The 22,050-nt window shown below is 30.7% G+C and overlaps 1 protein-coding gene across 1 annotated transcript in view; it reads left to right on the top strand.

Moving 5' to 3' along the window:
- The window catches only part of LOC123697227 (arylalkylamine N-acetyltransferase 1-like), a 31,111-nt gene extending 10,930 nt beyond the window's left edge, over nt 1–20,181 (top strand). The window contains exons 2-6 of the mRNA XM_045643666.1: nt 8,946–9,067; nt 9,540–9,720; nt 12,356–12,561; nt 19,151–19,335; nt 19,721–20,181. Coding sequence (XP_045499622.1) covers nt 8,946–9,067; nt 9,540–9,720; nt 12,356–12,561; nt 19,151–19,334 — 693 coding nt within the window. The 3' untranslated portion in view covers nt 19,335; nt 19,721–20,181. The remainder of the gene's footprint in view (nt 1–8,945; nt 9,068–9,539; nt 9,721–12,355; nt 12,562–19,150; nt 19,336–19,720) is intronic.
- Nucleotides 20,182–22,050: the final 1,869 nt, after the last annotated feature.

Raw genomic sequence — 22,050 nt, 5'->3', positions numbered from 1 at the left:
CAAATATACTAAAAATATTATAAACACTTTTGCTTAATCCAAACGTCTTCTAGAAACTGCAAGTGAACATCTTTGACAAAAGCTTATTGTTCCCGCGAGATTGGAGCAAAGTTTCGCGGTCAAGGCCGACCAGTGCTTGAATAAAAAATACCGTAACATAAAATCATATGAGAATTAAAACGGTTTACTGAATAGCTTCTTACGTACTTCCTGAATTTATCATTTTACGTATTTTGTCCTTATTCAACGTATATTTATGTTTGAAAAAATGTACGCCCTTCTAAAAAAATATTCATATTTTTATTTTATTTTAATGAAAAAAAAAATTTTTACCATTCACAGTAGTCTGTGTGAATTTAAAAAAGCTTAAACTTTGTTTTTATACCGATTTAGGTATAAATTAAAAATAGCGAGTTCAGTTAACGGATAATAAACAATGAATGTAATTTTAGAATTTATCAACAGATTGTTAGTCTAATTTTAATACAATTGAAATATTCACAATATAGAACAGTTTTAGCTGCTAAAAGTAGGTAGGTATCATAAAGTTGTTGGTTCCATTAAAAAATAGCTCATTTGAATAAGGAAGTGAGTTGAATTAGTTTTTATTAGGTACAAGTATCATATAGGTACAAAAATATGTAAAAAAATGCACTGTGTAATTAACTCGCTTTGTGTCAAGAATAATAAATATTGTGATTAAAATAACGGGTAGTTTGGTTGTCAACAGTTTCGGCAAAAATTCATTTCAGTAAACGTTGATAAATTAAAAGCAATTTATAAAAAATTTGAACACAATTTAAGGATCAGGTTTTTTTCACACGTTAGGTACTCGAAAATACTAAATTTCAACTGGATATAATATCTACTCTGTAATAAACAAAATATTGTATAAAAAATTATGTGGACGTTTTTCTATGCTGCATTTAAGAACCTATATTTTTTCAAACTTGAAATAGATTAACTACTCTTTCGTAAATATATTAACTGAAAAGAGAATATTGATATAAATCACGTCGACATAATAATAAAAAATGTGTGCGTGTACTAGTGTACACACGTAAGAAGTGAAACTTCTTTATGATCTTATTTTTTCAAAAAATAATTTACTAAGGTAAAAGCACCTAATACGGAGGTATTTCGCAACATTTGAAAGTAAGTATCAAAAATAAGCATTTGTAAGTCTTTCTAAAGGTGCCAAACCACTTTATCGTTAAAAGTGGAACTTAAATTTTGTATTGCTGTTGAGTCTATGTTTATTTTCATGATATTTCTTATTTTAAAAAAATATTTAAATAGTCAGGTCGATTTTCCCTAATACGGAGGTATGATTTTGGTCAGAGCCTAATACTGCGGTAGGCGGCTCCTAATACGGAGGGTCAGAAATTATATTCATTGAAGTTCCGTACAAATAATATTTGTTAAATAATAGGAATGTGTTAGTAAAGTAAATTGTAAGTTTTTTATTCATTGACCATTGGTTTGATTACGTTGATTCACTTTTAATGTGTTTCATTTATGCTTTTAGTTTTATCGAAAAAAAAACACGCATATCTATTCTTATTTTAAGAATCTACAAAAAAAGACACAACACTTCTTATTTATTTACGCAACCCTAAATCTGGTAATTTTAAGTTATATTATATTAGGGCCGTAATAGGAGATCATATAACCTAATACAGAGTTACCTGGAAATATCTACCACCGTAATAGGAAAACTACTCGTGTTTTTAATAATCCTAATTCTGACCCATCAAAAATTCGATAAACAAGAGAATGTAAATGCTTAATCAAATGATAACAGTTTTTTGGCTCAGATGTGTCAAACTCGAATCAACAGTTATACAAAATAAATGATTTGTGATACATTAAAATACACCTTCCTATTTTTACCCCTTCTAAGAAACAAACATTTTGTACTCAACCGTTTTCATATTTAACTGGATTTCTAATTAAGAACACATACCGCAGAATATGGTTTCTAATTTATCAGATTAATAAATATTTCAACTAATCTTGGAATTAATTCAATAAGTAAATAAAATGAAAGTTATAAACAATTAAACATGCCCAGTATTTTTCCTATTTCGGAGTTATGCCACCGTATTAGGATTAATCTATAAAATCTGTATCGTATTACGGCGGTATTTTATTTCTTATTTTTTGGGTAGAAAATGACTTACAAATATGAAACAAGCTATTTAAATAGTGAGTGTAATAGTAGGAAAATGTAATAAACAATACATACACAAACTTGAACGGTTTATTAATACGAAAAACTTAGTTTATAAATATTAGTGTACTTACTTTTGTTGTTTCGCGTTTGTATGGAAACACCTCTCATGTCGATGCCATTACACAGATTGATTGATCTTGTTGTGTTGTCTATGTGCTATACTTGCAAACGTTAGTTAAGTCATGGAGTAATAAATTTGGAATAAATAGCTTACGTTTTGGTGTACTTAAAATTTATAAAACAGGAATAAAACTCGAAAATATAAATACCACCGTATTAGGAAGCGATTTTGACTACCGCCGTATTAGGAGCCTTTACCTTATATGCAACTTTACAGAAATACGTCGAATCACGCGTGGCAGGTGGCGATAAGAAAAAAGGCGCGTAACAGAAAAATGTCACGCGTAACGAAAAAATGTTACACTACATTTTTTTCCAACCCCGATAAAGAAGTTTCACTTCAATAATAATTAATACGTTATTTTAAATTTACATTCCGATCGATTCATTTAAGTCATTCCTTTCATAATACCTCCGCAAGTAAACTGCTTTAAAAACGAGTACCAACTAGAAGTAAATATGTAGATATTAAATACGTAAAACTTATTTACCTTTTAATCAATAATAATTTCATTATTACTTTACAATGCTCATAATTTAATAAAATATATTTATTTGTAATACATTGTATCAAATGCGAATATTAAACGTTACATCAATTTAGTTGTCAACAAATGATTGCTTTTACAACAATCATTTGTCAGTACACATAATCAATCAGTGGAAAACAAATAATAATTACTCATGTAAATTGTACAAAGATATAATCTATGTATTAATTATATACAAATTAAATAATAGTAGATTTTCTTGCTGCTTTCCGGTATAAGAAAGTTAGGTTCTTAAGAAATCTCTTTTCGGATAATATCGTCGAAATTTTATTCAAACTTTTACAACTGTATTCAATGTTAATACATATTTTCTTTTCCTTTTATTATTTTTTAATATCTAGTATAAATTTGTATTAAACGTTTTTTTGCGTTCGAGAGTATTCGTTAACAGCTGCTTAGCATAAATTTTATCATAATATAAGTTAAAGGTCTTTTAAAAGGACGCGATGTTACCGAGTGAAAAAATTAAACAATAGTGATTAAGGGAAAGATCAAAGAATATACTTCATAACAATAATCATAAATTCCTATATTTTGGTACAAGGTTGCATTTTTATTCCAAGAACTTTTATCAAAATTATTAACGCGTTTTAAGTTTAAATCAAGGTGACAATTGTTGAACAATCCCTAACAGACCTAAACTGTTTTAAAGCCTAATTAGTTCGCAGGAGACTGGATTTAAATAAACCTTTGAGAGCAAATTTCAACCCTATTAACATAAGTAATAATGATTAAATTGCTCAAATTAATGATGGTATCTGAAGTCCATTTTGCAAGTATTTCCAGTCACGACTCTATTAAGCCAATGCAAGAATATCAAATCGTCTAGTTGACCTGAAACTGTCAGACAACTGTTTATTCTGATTCAAGTTTAAAATTATTTAAACTACTATGTACAACAAAATACACAATAATATGCAAAGCTTATACATAATCGTTAAACACTTTAATAAAAAGTATCTAGTATTATGACGCGGGGATAATAAGAATGAAACAACTCTTTTTGAGAGGACTGACGTCACTCTTCTGTGGCCTTTAGGAACCAGCAGTACAAAGTAACAAAACGTACATTTATAAATGAAGCACTCAAATGAAATGTAACCTATATGCTTTACCTTTGTGAAACGTAAGTAGTCAATAAATATATGACGCACTAGCTTCCGCCCGCGACTCCGTCCGCGCGGATGTCGGTCTTCGCGTGGATGGTTTATTTCTCCATTTTGAGTAACTCTGACAATGACATCTTATAAATATCTATTGGACCCAAATACGGCTAGGCCTATAATAATAAGCAACATGTGTTCGCGGTTCTACGGAACAACGTCTATGGATAAAACTGAAAAATTAAGATTATTTTTTTTCTACGTATTTTTCCACGATAAAAAGTATCCTATTTTACGCCCAGGATAATAAGATATAATTATACCAAGTTTCATCGAAATCGAACCGTTAGTTTTCACGTGATGCCTTCACATACAGACAGACAGACAGACAGACAGACAGACAGACAAAAAATTTTTTAATCACATATTTGGGTTTGGTATCGATCCAGTAACACCCCCTGGTATTTATTTTTTCAATATTTTCAATGTACAGAATTGACCCTTCTACAGATTTATTATATGTATAGATAATGACGTAAAGGGAATAAATAGGAGTAAAATGATCCGTGAGAAACAATATTGTCAATGGGCTTACTCATTCTCAAGTACTTGTATACTACGTGACTTAGCTTTCGTTTCACTAGTCTATAATTTATACAGTAGGTAATAGATATTGTGTCCGTAAAGTTTGCATATTATGTCATTTGTAGGGCATATTTTATAATTGTAATTGATTGGCATTCGACACAGTTCAATTACTATTTTATGCTACATTTAGATTCATTGCATATTATAATTATATATTTATTTTAATAACCCCGTAACGAATCAAGCCTCTAATCCAAGTAAGACTGTTTACTTACCTATACAGTCGAAATAGTGGAAATAACGTTTACCTAAAAATTGATAAGCTGGAAATTGCTAGCTAATGCTAATTTTTTACAGTTAATTGTATACGGTGTTTTCACTCATTACAATCTACGTACACCATACATACAAATTTATATTGAGACTGGATCCTTACAAAGGAACTATCTAAAAACTACAGAATTTATATATAACTTAACTAAATAGGGCAACAAGTATTGCGTGTAAATGTAGTAGCTATTTTGACTTATCAAATTGATTTATTTATGTAAGAGAGCGAGTACTTCTGCAAAATAAATAAATAAATAATTATTATGTTTGCATATGTCACACTTGACATAACTTGACTATAATTCTTGAATAACATTATAATTATCATAATTGTCACAATTGATAATGCAATTATGATCTTGCATAATGTCATAACTTATAGTACAAGTGTCACTCATGTTATGAAGTCAATGTAGTTATTTGTTTTAAAAATATAAATAAATATATCTCTATTTAAAAAACTCTGCTATACCAAGTGTCCAAAAGTTATATAATTATGTTCGTCTCCTTTCAATACATTAACCACTGTTATGTGACCTGTCCTAAAACAGATTTGTATATAAAATATTTTTTTTAATCACCAGTTAATTAATTCCTGATGTTTCAGCCAATTATTTTTAATTTTTTTTTATAAAAAAGTTACAAAGTTATTCCGATTAGATTTTACGAGCATTCACTGACGCACAACTATTAATTCTATTATCGTCAATATAGATCAGCTTAATAACGAGCTTATTTTACATCACATTGTATTCATAAGTTGATCCTAGAATGCATGTTGTTGATTTCATGTAGTTGATTCATAACAGTAGCTAGTAGTACCTACCTAGTAGTTAACAAAAACTTCCGTGACGAGTAAAGTTAATGCTTTCAAATTACTGACCTGCCGCAACATAAACAGTATTTTAATATATTCCGTATAAATGTGCAATAAACGGCTTAAGCTTAATAACGTAAATGGAAGAACGCAATTTTAATTGTATGCAACGAGGGTGACTAATTTTATGGTCATTCCTTGGTCGGTTAATCTTTTGTGGTATCAGGTTACAGGGAATGACGCTGTCCTGAATTAGTTCAGTTCAGTATGTCATACCTTCAGTTTCTTCTTGTCGTTCTTTGAAAACACTCTCGATGTTCCGTATAGTAATTAAGAAATTTTTCCCCTTTTCTGAAGTAAGTCGATATTGTTAAGGGTTCATGTAATTGTATTGATTTCATCAAATGAGACTTAAACCATCATTTATCTTAGAAAACTCATCACTAACAAACGAAATCACTGCTTAGTATCATAATGTAGTTTTTAACTTCATACTAATTAACATATCGTGTAATATAAAAAATACATATACATTTAATACTATATGCGTTAATTTGTAGGTTTATGTTTATAGTGGGAATTGTCGCCGTGTTTTGGCGCGTTCCTTTTTTTCAACGTTCGTAAATACAAATTTTAACGAATCCAACTACATAGTACTAGGGAATAGTTTATTTTATTTTTATTTTATTTTTATTAGGAATTTCCAACAAAGAAAACATAATTTACAGACTCTTAATACTAAAATTGCTAATCGTACTATAACAATATGTTTCTTTACTTATAGGAAATTACAACAATCGTATATTTAAACGGATAACAATAATATCATGTTAGTTTAATGAAAAAATGAAAAAAGAAAGATGAATTACAATTTCTGATGCAGGAATGTTTGCAATTATACACCAAAAAGCTAAACAATAATTGAAATACTACATCCAAAGTGGATCCAAATTAAAATTTGCAATAATATCGTTTTTAATAATATTAGTAATTAAAGGACTAACGCTGACTACTATTATTATTATTACATAGGTATTTAAATTTTATTTATTGTGTTGACATGTTTCATTGAAATGATTATAAAGAATACGCTTGAATACCGCAAGTGAATTGTGAAAAATATCAATTTCACGCGACTTTGCTGCAACAACGTTGTACTCATGGGTAAGTCTAACTATTGGGGAATGCTTCCCTAAGTTTGTTCGAAATGGAGGAGTTCTGAGAATAGCGCAGGGATATCGAGGGATCCTGGCGGGGACATTAATACATATTCTGCCCAATAATTCAGGAGAATCAATATTGTTATTGATTATTTTATATAAGAAAACTATATCTAACATTGTCCGTCGAGTTTTTAAGCTCAACATCTTGAAGTTATTGAGTCTGTCCAGATAACTTGTGCAAGTTTTACCAATTCCAGTTCTGAATGCTAGACAACGGACCAGTAATTTTTGTAAACGCTCGATCCGATTTATATGCGTTTGATAAGTTGGGTTCCAGACTGTACAACAATACTCCAGACGACTACGAACGAAGCTGTTGTAAAGTACAAGCGCTGTTTTAGGATCCTTGAATTCTTTGGAGCACCGTAAGATGAAGCCAAGCGAGCGATATGCTGCAGCCAATATGTTGTCATAGTGAGATGTAAAACGCAATTGTGCATCAAGGTAAACTCCTAGATCGCGGACTACCTTAACCTCTTGCAACGATGAACCGTGAATATTGTATGAAGACTTTATGATCTTGCGGTTGCGGGTGAATTTTATGTGGTAGCATTTATCACAATTTAGGAGCATCATATTACAAACACACCACTCATTTAATTTTTCCAGATCTAATTGAAGTAAATTTGGATCTGTTTCTGAATGAATTACACGAATTAATTTGAGATCATCTGCAAAAAGGTATGGAATAGAGTGTTTGAATACATCTGGCATGTCATTAATGAAAACATTGAAAAATAAGGGCCCTAAATTCGAGCCCTGAGGAATACCTGAAGTTGCAATATAACTTTCTGATTGACAACCATTGAGAACAACAGATGATGGCCTGGTATCTAAGTATGATTTGCACCAATTCAAGACGGTGGAAGACACTCCAAGCAGTTCCAATTTCTGTGCTAAAATTGAATGGTTTACCTTGTCAAAAGCCTTTGAGAAATCAGTATAAATTGCGTCGACTTGGTAACCCTGATCAACTGCCGCAATAAGGCAAGTTACATATGAGACAAGATTTGTATTTGTAGACTTTTTAGCCATGAAACCATGTTGGGAATCAGAGAGAAGACTATGAAGATGCTTGTAGAGTACATTATAAACCATTGACTCAAAAACCTTTGACAAGGTAGAAAGAATGGAGATTGGGCGATAATTTGAAATGAGGTCACGATTGCCACTCTTAAAAATGGGAACAATTCGAGCTTGTTTCCAAACTGATGGAAACAAACCATTGTTTAGCGAGGTATTAAAGATCAGTGACAGTGGAACGGACAGCCCGTCTGCACAACGCGAAAGAAATATAGGTGGGATATTGTCTGGACCTGGGCCTTTGCTCGAGTCCAGGGCCAGTAGTGCTTTTTTAATTGTATGGCCTGGTATTGAAAATGTACTGAGCCCAGAAGCTACGATGGATGCATTGGGTGAAGATATAGATTTGTAGTCCATGTGTTGTGTAGGATTGAAGACAGAGGAGAAATACTTAGCAAATAGATCACATATATCTTTTGGGTTACTACTAGACTCATTACCAAGTGACATGGTGGAAGGATAAGAAAGACTTCCCTTCCTCAAGTTTTTGACATGTGTCCAGAAATATTTGGGATGGTTCTTTATAGAGTTTTCAATATTTTTTAAGTAATTAGTGTAGCATTCTTTTGTTAATAACATTGATTCTTTACGCAAATTTACTTTATTTTTAATTTAGTTAAGAGAATTATACGAGAGATTAGTGCGTACAATCATATTAAAATGGGAAAGCGACTAACCGCGCGGTTAGCCGCCCCCGCGGTTAACCGCTAGTGCGTAAGGGCACTTATATTCACTATCAATAATGAAACGAAAATGAATATATAATATGGGTTTAATCTTTAACCTATTTCTATGTTAGGGTAGTGCCAGTCTTCGCAGTGGTAAAATTTATACAGAAAGATAATACTTATTTTATCTTGATGACTCTATTTTGATTATAATCATCTTTCGCAGTTGGCGGATAAGCTACCAGCTCAACTCAAAGAGCTGAGCCTTCGGCCACGTTCCAAGCCCGCCTACAGTCTCCGAAAACTCACCACCAATGATAAAGATGCCGTTATTGACTTCTTGAGAAGGTTTGTACTCTATTCTTCATTACTGAATTTCCATACTGTGTACAAAATTAATCTTAAAAAATGTATCAAAGTAAACAATGATTACGTACCTACTTTATTTTCATTTAGAAACCTATTCTCCAAATAACGAATCTCACATTAGAAAAAAATGTTGTGTGGTTTTATGAAACCACGGTAAAAGTGAAACTTTTTTTCACACTATAGACATTTAACTAAAAATTATCGTATTTGTACGATAATTATCGTACGTATCGTGCGTCACGCGACATGCGCTACACAGACCAAAAAGTTTGAGACGATGTAAGCAAGGTTCGCACATTTATAACAAAGACATTTTGCGGTAAAGTACTTTACATACCTTCGGAAAATACAGAGACAAAAACATAACAATTGATATTATTTTAACTTCGGAAGAGACTTACTATCAATTTGTTTAAATGCTAATCTCTTATTATATTTTTTGTTCATACAGATATTTCTTCCGCGACGAACCCCTGAACCAGACCATCAACCTACTCGAAACGCCCGAGTCCCGATGCTTCGAATTAGAAGACTATGCGGCCAGCACTCTGCAAGATGGAGTGTCTATCGCGGTTGTTGATGAAGATGGCAAATTTGTCGGCATGGTCATCAATGGGATTGCTAAGAGAGATGTGAGTAAAATGTGGTATTTCTTTAGTTCCTTGAAATTTAAGATTATAATATTTTTAATCATGTCATGCTATTATATCAGACTAGCTTTTTTTGACAGTTTTTATTTTTTTTTGTCACATCTTTGGATTGAATACAAGTAGCGATTAAAATCCGTAGCTCAATCAAAAACATTAATCACAAAATACCATGATTATAACTTGACATTGGGGTATCTTTCAAAGTTTCAACCTACCTGTTTTACCAAAACAAATTATAACGCGTAAAGCGTAAGCGCGTGCCAAGTAGAAAAAGTTACGTAAGAAGACAGTTTTCAAAACCTTACTTCCTTTCCTGTCAGCACAGTCAGTTAAACGAAGCACGTGCCAAAGGTAATGTAAATAAATATCTTTAATATGTTTCTTCCGGCCAGGTGTCGATTAATGTCGCGAGAATTACACGCTCTGAATATTAAACGTGTTAAAGTTATATTTATCGGTCTAATATTTTGTTTATTTACAAAATATAACTGTTATCTGAACTTGTGGGTAATTAAATGTTTTTGTGTAACAATCTACTTTTCTTCGTATAGCTATTTAATTAAAATTCAGATTAGCGTGACCACAGCTGCAGCGTGACGTCAGAATGCTATTAAATGCTGAATACTGATTATCACAATATTGTTAGATAGATATCTAAAAGTGAAAATAAACTCTAGCTAATAATTTCCATTTAATAGTATTATTTTCATACACTTCAAGCCTTGAAATGTTTGTAAGCATTTTCTTTGTTCTTTATACAAGAAAATGTTTTGAATTTCAGGACATTTGATCAATATTTATCTCTACTATGTTTATTTCTTCCGACGTTAAGGATGTGTTTGACAGAAACCCGATAATTGGGAAGGGAAGGAAGCCTCTTGCAAGGGCGTTGGTCCCTTCGTAGTTGAATGTCGTAGCATAAATATAGGTATTTACAATCTAAATAAGCAGGCGATTCGTCTTTTTAATAAAGAATAAAACTTCTGGCAGATAGATGATTCTGGTGGCTAAATTTGACTCTTTGTCAATATTAATTTTCTGCCTGTTTGTCTATTATGCTTTCACGCGTATTGGCATTGTTATTTTGAATTAATTTAATATCAAAAAGTTTTGTAGATAACAAACAATTATTATTATTATAACTCAAAAGTAATTGTGCATTAATATAATTTAATCATTCTTATGATTTATATCTCCATCCGCCTTTCGTAGCTTAATTTAAATGCCAATCTTACAAAGCATAAATAAATATGCCCCTGAAAATTTTATAGGCTCTTAATATGCTGAATGCTGTTTTTGAGAAAACGTATAAACTACCTTTAAAACATGTTATATAAAAAACAAATGTTTTTAAAACCATTCAAAAGTTCAATAACTATAATGTCATAATATAAATATAGAAACAATGACCTATTATATAGTATAGAAACAGTTATTTATGAAAGTAACAACTTGATACCTACAGTTACTTATTTCAATAAAGAAAAATAAAAAAAACCTGTCTGGTATAAGTAGGTAGTCCGTTTATCTAGGAAGGTATATAATAAGGTACAACATATTTTGTGATAATAAGAAAATTATTATCTTTGAGAGACGAATGGACGCTTATATCGTCATCATCATCAAGACATATTTGTACCTTCTGCAGGCATAATAAGAGGACAATATTATAAACAATCCCTAAAATCAAACTTTCTTGATAGGCATTATGCACGTATTATGTAACTCGGACAATGTCACAAGCAAGCCACAAGTAATTTGGAGTCGGAAATTCAGATTTTCATTGTTCCTTCCACGTATTGGAAATTAATGAAAGACAAATGATTCTTGAAATATCTATTCTTGAAAATTTCTTATCCTCATTGATTTTTTCTTCTGATTTTTTGGTACTATATTCATATCGAAATATCGAACATCATTTGGATATTTAATTTTGATCGATTCATATTTAATTGATGTATATTTTTGTAATTAATATTTTTTAATTTATTGCATTTTTAATGATAAAATAAATTAATTCCACTTTCAAACTCGATTATTACGTATTCAATCTAAGATAATAATGCCGTCAGAATTTACTAAATATTTGTTAGAAACATTTCCAAGAATTTGACTTGTTTTTCAACTATTTTAACAGTCAAGTATAATACCTAAATCAATTCGATGCAATTTAATTTCCCATCAAAACAAACAAAACAATTTAAATTAAAAAGAGCAAGTAACGTGTAAAAAAATAATTACTTTATTGCGCATCTGTGTCGGAACTCGGAAGTCATAAAAACAACATCAAAATTTGCGAAATTGAACCATTTTGAAGCTTCAGCAAGCATTTTGAAAACAATTATTTATTACGCGACTTCAGCGGAAGTCGATAAAAACGCTATCAAATATTTTGAAATTGAAAAACTTTTGTATCTACAGTATACGAATAATCTACCGAAGTATTTAAGAATGCAGAGTATCGAAACTCTTAATGGAAATACATTATGACACAAGCGTCCACCTTTTGAATCTTATGAAGTCCTTTCCAGTATTCTTCGAATATTATTACATAGGTACATAAATATATTAGACTTTATAAAGTAAATTCCTATAAATATTGAATGTCATTCTCCAGGAGGTTGACTACACAGACAAATCAGAGGACTGTCCCCACCCAAAGTTCAAGCGTATTCTCAAACTGCTCAGTCACCTGGACAGGGAAGCGAGGATCTGGGACAAACTACCGACCTCATGTGATACAGTTCTGGAGATCAGGATAGCCTCTACACACCCAGACTGGAGAGGCAGGGGACTGATGAGGATCCTTTGTGAAGAGTCAGAGTGAGTATTCATTTTAGTTTCAACCAGCCGCTTCATTAATAAGCCTAGGTTCTTCATAAAATGGCGATTTTAAAGTAATGTTCTAAAAGTATCGTAATACATTAATTAATATTAAATGTTACGCCTGGATATCGATCGGGTACCTATTACCTAGATAATACCTAAGAATATTTACCAAGTTAATCAAGAGCCTTTTTTATAAAATTGATGATTAGGCAAGCATTTGACTATCACTTTGCCTGAAGCGACAAGCGGGGTTTAGGATGTCTATTCACTTTACGTTTACTGTACGTTTAGCCTAGGCTATTAATTAAACGGCTGATTGGCTTCAACATATGCATATTCGATTTATCATCTAAATAATGCTATTATAAGAGGTCAAATATATTAGTAACTAACCGTTATGACACATAGTTAAATACCTTTAAATTCAATCCATTTCAAACAGATAAAGCATGATTGATTACAAATAAAACTTTCGCATAATATACCAGACACGCTTAGTATTTATTCATAAGCAATTTGTAGAGACCTTCGACATCAATCAAAAAGTGCGAGACGGAGACCAGACGAACTAAATTACAATCGATATCTTATATCGATCATAATTTATAATAATCGATATCTAATTTCTGCAAATTGTGAACTATTCTAAATTACCATTACACTCAAACAATAAAAAAAAGTTTTTTGGCTCAACAACGGAAAAAATACTATAAATAGACTGATATAATAATTATTATTGAAACTGCAATTTCTGATTCATACCCAAACCCAATACATTCATTCGATACTACTTTAGTCATAGCAATTTAGATTATAATATCTATCAATATTTTTAGCAAGTCTATTTCATAGACAAGGAAATAATTTTCGTAAGAAGCACTTTATCTTAAATATATCGTAATTTAAGTGACAAAAAATTGATTGAGTCTAAAAAGCCTTGAAGAAAAAATGCGTGACCAATCTAATTCCAAACTGATTGGAAAATAATCTGCCAACACAATTATACATGATGGAGCACATTTAAATAATGGCCGTTGTTCAAATGCATTAAATACAGATGAGCTTCCGGAATCCTGTTTTTAAATAGTTGGTTCAAAAGTGCAAATAAACCCTTAGGTTAAAGTATATAGCATTTATACGAGGATTGCATCTTTTGTTAAAATTTAAAAAAAAATCCTTATTAAATCCCTATGTCACTTTGTATGCTTAAATTTTTAAAACTACGCAACGGATTTTGATGCGGTTTTTCTAATAGATAGAGTGATTCAAGAGGAAGGTTTTAGTACCTATACCTATAATTTATTAGGTTTTAAACAAAGCGGACGAAGCCGCGGGCTAGTAAATATATAAAGACAACACCGAAAAGTTCAATGAGTAAACAGTTGCATAGGAACTTTATCGAAGTTACACTGAGGTTACACTATCGATTTTTTCCCCTTCATTCAAAGAATTGCAAATACGCCTAGCAAGACGAATCAATTATGTGCACGTTTACGCTCCATAAATACACGGATTTGGTGTCAGTATTGAACTAAAAATAAATTGTTAAACGGAAGTCGTAGGATAAGAACGAAACGTTATGTTATAATGATGAAGGGAGATTTTCTTTGAATGGTCCTAACTACTTAGCAACTATGCAAAAAGCCAGTTATTACTAGCCAGTAATGTTACATTGTAAAGACGTAATAAATATAATTGAAAAATGCTTCAGTTTAGATTATAATCATATATATCTTGCATTTAAGGTTTCCAATACATTAAATCTAATATGCAGCATAATAAAGCTATATTAAGATTTATTATGCGACACGTATGTGCAGAGATTGTAACAATACCACATACTTATTCAATCGACTAGATTCTTTGCAATACTTTTTTATATCGCGGAAATAATACCTGTTCGCCTTAAAATGGGCACATAAAAGTTACTGTCAACATTCATTGATTTGATTTTCTTTGAAACACGGTAGTAAAAAGTTGGCGGAACCGAAAGAGGTGTGATTCGTGATTGAATGTCATAAAACATGTTGCGGTTTATTGTCTGTGGTTGATTAGTATTTGTTAAGTACAATTTAATTAATACATACCTACATTGTTAGATTTAGCCTTCAGTTATGCGTGCTTTGCGAATTTGAAAAGGATATAAAACTATTCTGTAGCTATAGTGCATACATATTACATACGTTTTAGCCCTATTTTACACGAAAGAGAAACAAACACTTCACATCCATACAAACTTTTACACTTATTTAGTAAGTTAATATTTATTCTTGTAACTGTATTTGATAAGGGATTATAGAACAGTTATCGCTTTCTCTTGTTGCAAAATTAATTTGACATGAAATTTACTACTCTTGTTTATTTTCCTTCAGTAGTATTATGGTATGTTCAATATAACTTCTTTACTTCTTTCTTTCCTTGTAAATCGCAGGACTAAGAGAAGTATAGGTACCTCTTTTCTCTAATCCTCGTTTTTTTCATCCCTCAGATAGAAATCATGAATTGTACGATTCGATATTTATAGGTAAAGGGGTAGGTACCACCTATTGGAAAATTCTCGATACCACCATAGGTTGTCTGAGGTCCACGTATAAATCAATCTTTATATTATGCATGACATGTATATTACCGTGATTATAATCGATAACTACCAACATAATTGCAGAGCAACTGACAAGCAGTACATTATATATGATAATAGGTACGTTCTTATGTATTGCATTGTTGCCATAGTTTCACAGCGCCTAAGATTATGCTGTCAGCAGTATAATTATTAACAGCAGTGACGGATTTATTATTCCGCCCCTATTTCCCTAATTTTATGCTAGTGCATAGCTTCTATCGCGGGCCTTGAGCGAAGGGACCGAATCCAGAAATTCCGTAACAAGAAAACCTCACGCTCCCCACTCCGACAAGCGCGGAGGTGTGGCTTGAAGGCATGCTTTACCGCGGCAGTCCCCGAGTGCCACACGTCTTTTTTTTTTAAATAAGCAGCATGCAAACGATACAGCTCTATAAGGTAGAGATATGTTTATGTGGCCGAGGAAAATGGCGCGTGCTGTCATTTTCCTTGACCGCCTATAGAAAAATTTTAAACGAGAATAATTCTCACTGCCAAAGTTTGATTACGATCGTCTAGTACCTATTTCAAAGAAATTCTCATAAAGTCACCACCTATAATGTCGGAGAAATCTATGCACAACATCTGCTTTAAAATTTAAGAAGTACCTAGTAACCTTATCAATGTTATTAAAATATATTTTAATCCATTAAAAAAGCAACATAGTAAAATATGTTCTTATATGCAATTCTTTTTTTGCATCCGCAGTTTTGACGCAAAACAGTTTAGAAATAATAAAAAATGACCACAATCGCCTTATTAAATAATTGTACACTTAATCAATTTGTCCTTAGAAGGCTTTGTTTAGTTACTAGCTATGTAAAAAATATAATTACAATCCAAACAAGGAGCACAAAGAAATTTATAAATAATAATAATCTCTTTCGAAGATTGTGTATTGAACGAAATATTAATCTTATTATAATTTTTATTAGAAAGTGTCATAATTAGTAATGTGGTGGTGAATTTTGGTTAAAACATTACAAATAAATCATTCCCCTGAATAATTTGTGTAGACATAATTATTCACTTTCGTTTAATTTAATAATTTTGTCTAAATGTTGTTTGCAAGTGACAATGCAAATATACGCACAACAATAGGTTCTCAGTTCCTTAGCCTCCGCCCTCAAGAATCTGCTGAATATACAATATAAATAATTTTCCTTTTGAGTAATTATACGATATCATGTTCAAAATGTTAATCTACGAAGTATCTCCAAATTAAGTTTATAAAAGGTGCTTTTTTGTGCCCAACATTTATAATTTTTTCTTTCGTAATAGTTAAGTATTTATTTTTATCAGGTGTAAGCTGATAATGATAAATACTATGCTATATAGCATAATATGATAAGCATAAGTACAGAATGAAAATCTTAAACGCAACGTTTAAAAATAAGACAACACCTAGTTCAGGATACATCGCCCATTTTTGCAAGTGACTACTATCAAGCTAATTTTCCGTTTGTAGCTTTATTTTGATGAGACGCCCAATAATTTCGTGTACGAAAGTCTCGATTGTGGTAGCTAACAGGGATAACAAGGATAAAAAATTTTGATTTGAGGGTTCTCAAGTAGTCACTTGCAAAAATGGGCGATGTATCCTGAACTAACCGTAGGTATTTAATGTCATAGAAATACTATAATGAACGTTTAAACCGCGTAATAGCGTTGATCTTTTTTCATGCTTGCAAAACCTTTAACGAACTATAATTATTATTTTATAATAATATCTGTTAGTCATGTTAAATGCCTTATTAATAATGGTTCTGTTTAGGTCTCAATGAGTTTCTAGAATCCCAGGTTTAGGCCAAGGTGCCGTAGTGGACATTTCTTGATTTAATTAACGATAATTCTTGATTTCTTGGGTCAAGTTTAATGTAAGCCACGTTTTTATAGAGATAATGAATTATATTTAAATGCAACATAATAATGCTCCAAGAAACAAGAATGAAAGTAACACAATGTAATTGTGAGTATGTAAAACAGTTTTGTAAGTTTCACATAACCTCTTGTGAAAAAGACGCCGTGGAATTTTAATTTCGGATTTGTCAAGATTAAATTGAGTTACCTTAATAAATGTACATATTATTTAAAAAAAACGTAATATAATATAAAACAATTATTCCAATAAATAAATACGGTCACTTAATCTTATGTAAATATCTTGAGAAAAAGAAATAAGCGTCGGCTTTTTTCATAACAAGGTTAACTCAGGTATCAACTGGAATTTTCACATTACAATATTTAGCTGCCTGCGGCCTCGTTGGTCTGCCCAGATTCATCTATAAAATAGATCTGCTCATACATTTTATTAAAAAAAAATTAACAATTTATTAGTGGATGGATGGAGGTGCTATTAGATCTTCACGTATCTCCCATCGGACTGTGATATTAATGAAAATTTGTGAAATCTACGCTATAAATCCGGTGCAGAGGCAGTGAAGCTTCAATTAGGATTTCACTATCACGATCATATTGTGGTCGCTGCTTTTGATGTCATGGACTGAATGGACCTTAAGCTATTTATTGTTTGGTTTAGTGTCCTTATACACTAACCACTCGCCTGATTTCCAATACAATGTGCATCCGGCATAGAATAGGCTATGACTTCAGATAAATTAGTCACAAAACAGGAGTCTTATTATGATCGATTCCGCATGAGTTTCAGACATGTGACACACGTCGTGATTTATAGACCTAAATGATTCACTAGTTCACCTCGATGCTATTGTGATCTTATTTAGGAAGTAAGTCGTTAATTATTCATGTTTGAATTGTCTAATTATTGCAGTAATTGACACTGGATAAGTTTTAATTGCATTCATTGTTTGTTATCAGGAGCGTAAGTTAATCAGTGATTATATATCATGAGATCTGTGTCTTGTTAATCATATCAGCTATTATTAACAGTTTTATAAGTCTTTCTATAATTAGTAGAATTAATTGTTTCTAAACTTTATGTATTTGGTTCTGTCTGAATTCCACTACAAGACATTTATATCATATGTTTATACCAAAATAATAAAACAAATATATTGAACATATACATAGTTTTCATCGCCAGACGTAAAGTCATTCTAGAACATGTACCCGAAATAGAACCTCCATTCTCTAATATTTCAAAATGATACGACCTTTGTTATTTAACTCTTGCTAAAATTAAAGTTTTTTTACGTACACGTATCTACTAAAAATATCGTAAAATATACGATCTTTTACAGAACATTACAAGAAACACCCCACTTTATGTTAAAAAATGTCAATGACGCACATTTTTATCATTATTGTTAACTGCACGTGAAGTAATATTTTTAAATGGCTTATTTCAATGAACTCTCAACCCGGAAATATCTCGATAGCTCTGCAGAGCGCAGACCAATATGTATCTTTGTTAGCTAAGCAATAATAAAGATTATACAATTAAACTAATAACACAAATCCAATAAACATGAATGACATGCTAATGATTAAATTGTATAATTGCGAAATTGTCTGCTATTAGCTTCCGGGCTGTCACCATGTGCGTCTTGACATACCTACGACCGTCCTACGTATTGTTATATGCACATTGTACACAGTACATAGGTTTTAGTCAGGTTTTAGTCAATGTCCTAGCTTCACTTCAACATTTTCATAACAGTTTCTTTCTTTAAGATTTTCATATCTACTTTCTTAGTTGATCAGGAAACTTTCACTCTTAGGGCCATATTTTTAAGCCTTGTCAAATAAAATTATATCCATCCAATAAAGTATTATCTATATTCTATACAATAATTGTAAACCTTTAAAAATAGTTACAGGCTTATGAGAACGCTTTCTTGAAATGGTTCCGATATTCGATGATAATTTTTCGAGACAATTCCATAAAGTAATAGTGATTTCAACAGGATACTTTATTCCATCCCTATATTATAAGGTGCCTCTATATCTATTTTTATTTATATTTATTAATTTATTTATCAGACGCTTAGCCCGCGAAATCGGCGCAAGCGCGTCCCGCATAGACACGACCTCCGCGTTTTCCGCCGCGGCGGCTGAACGCCTCAACTATAAGAACGTATACAGCGTGCTCTATTCCGAGCTGCCATACGCGCCTCAACCCGACCCACCGCATTTGGAAGCAAGAGTGTATATCAAGCAGCTGTGAAGTAAGTAGTTTATATATTTTATATTTATTTATTGTGTTACAACTGCAAGAACGTAGGTATACAGCGTGCTCTATTCCGAGCTGCCACTGACTCGTTTGTTCAAACAAAATTTATGCCAAAAAAATTGCAGCAGATGACTTATATAGGTAACAATTACCTAAATAAGTCATATAAGTAACAATTACTTAAATAAGTCATATAAGTAACAATTACTTATATAAGTAACAAATACTTATATAAGTCATCTCTTCCAGGCAACTAAGTGAAATAAGTGATAACAACGAAGCTAATTCTGTCTGTAAATCTCAAATATAAATAAATCCTATAGTGCAATGTATATAACTAAATTCTTTTACCATTATTAAGTTTTGTTTTTATTTTTCAGGTAATTAAAAGAGACAAGAGCAAAAAAGGCTTCGCTTTCAAAAAGCGAATAATTCAGACTAAGGCAATATGTTTATAGAGTTAACTTTTAATTGTAATTCGTCATTTTAACATAGGTCTAATTTTAGTATTATTTTAGTGCTTACAAAAATATAGATTCGAAATCAAGTATTGGCTGTTATAGTATAATGATAATATATGTATTTTTAATGCTTTATCGGATAACCACATTCCAAAGTAATTTGATTTCATTTTTTTTTATGTAACAATAATTATTATAAAAAACACAATTTTTCGCTCAATTTTCAAGAAAAAATAGCAGTTTGTAAAACATACTTGCTATTAAAACCGCATAATATTATGTTAAGATTTTTATGAAATAAGATATTACTTTACATATTGTCGAATATGGTAATTTTAAAAATGCCTGTATCATCAAGAAGGATTTTTAAAATTCAGTATGTACTATAAACCAAAAAATTGTTTGCATGTATGTACCTACAATAATTTTAGGTTTTAAGGCTGTGTAAAATTCATTTTAGTTATATGTAACATTCTTATTATAAAATTTTGTTAATTAGATATTTTCGTTAAGAAAAGGCAAAATTGAGTGTCATAATAATTGTTAAATTTTAACGCCTGCAGAAATAAAATAGCATATACTTTATACATAATATTTTAAAAATGAATTTGAGTAGCTTTAGTTAGTAGTTCCTTTATTATGTACAAACGTTAAGATATTTTTATTTTAAGCGTCAATTGTTGACATAGTCAAAATTTATGTGATGCAATATTGTTTTGTAAAATTGTATCTTAGTATTAGCGTGTACCTTTTGTATTGATAATAATTAATAATAATTAATCGAATAAATCTGATGTAACTAAACTTGCGTGTTTTATTTTTCTATAACCTACCCTTATTTAAACAATATTCAACATTGACCAGCCATGCAACAATCTTACAACATATTATGGTGATTTTAAATCTTTTTATTATCTCAGAAACGCTCTTAGAAAAAAGTACCTATAATCTGAACTACAATTTTTACATTAGAACTCTTGATGATAGAGAGCGAGAGCTAATATCAGATCAATTTAGATTTTTTTACTGTATTTTCTGATATCTGTATCCACGAATATCATAGATATATTTTCCATAGTCTTTAATTATATGTTATAATTTAATGTCTAAATAGTATATCAGCACATAATATAATTTTGTTTTTTTTTTTTTTTTAACTTAAATCCTAAAGGCCCTTATTTAATTATGAATATCTCACAATATTACCTCATAATATAAATTATTATTTGAATCACTGAGTCACACAATCTTCACTAGATGAGGCCCCTTTGACGTAATAGTTAATACATTGTCAAATTTTAACTTTGTGCTACGTCATTTCTTTGAGGAAAATAATTGGGAAAACTACAAAATAATTATTCACATAATTGATAGCAATAAACATAATGTAATATTAAAAGCAACGAATTTGTCAATAAATCATAAAAGAGTAGATATTGATTTACGTGAAAAAAAATAGAAATGGAAATGTTTCTAATCTAAATATTCGTTACATACAATAACAAAATATTTTAAAAATATATTCTTCATTTTGATACCTCTACATTACAGAACTATATCGAGATATAGTTTTGTGCTCTACATTCTATAAATATACTTTTTCAAGAGTCAGTTTACTAGATAATGCATATCTGGATTTTGGATAGAAATTCAAAATATTCAACTACAAGATTAATGTAATACCTTATATATATTTTGAGAACGTCGCACGAAAAAAAAAAAAAAAGACCGAATAATTATTAAGTAGTTAGTTACTTACACGAAAAAAAAATTTAGTTTTTGCGATGTTCTCAAAACTTTGTAATGGTTCTGAATGCTTATAATTTTTCCTTATTTTTGAGTGATACAATTCGCAATTATTAATCTTAATTGTCTTGTATAAAAATTTCGTTTAAACAAATTGTCGCCCTGGCAGTTATTCATTAGCCTTTGAAGCACATAGAGTTGAACATTCGTTTCGTTTAAACACATTTGGAGAAAAGATACTTGGACATATTTAATTTACAAACTTATAAGTTATCCATATTATACGGACACTCTGAAACAGATAATTCATATTAAGAAAAAAGGTAAGTGAATAAAAATTCCCAATAATTATTCATATGAATAAATTTAATACTCTTACAATTAAAACGCGATTTATCATTCGTCTATAATTTTATAATATTGTCGATATAGATGAACAATCCTTCATAATATTATGTCGTATTAAAATAATAAATAATTAGATTAATTCAGATATTTGGAAA

This window comes from Colias croceus, chromosome 14 (assembly GCF_905220415.1).
Source record: "Colias croceus chromosome 14, ilColCroc2.1".
NCBI classification, from domain to species: Eukaryota; Metazoa; Arthropoda; class Insecta; order Lepidoptera; family Pieridae; genus Colias; species Colias croceus.
Note: the sequence above shows the minus strand (reverse complement) of the source record. Positions and strands in the feature narration are given on the sequence as shown.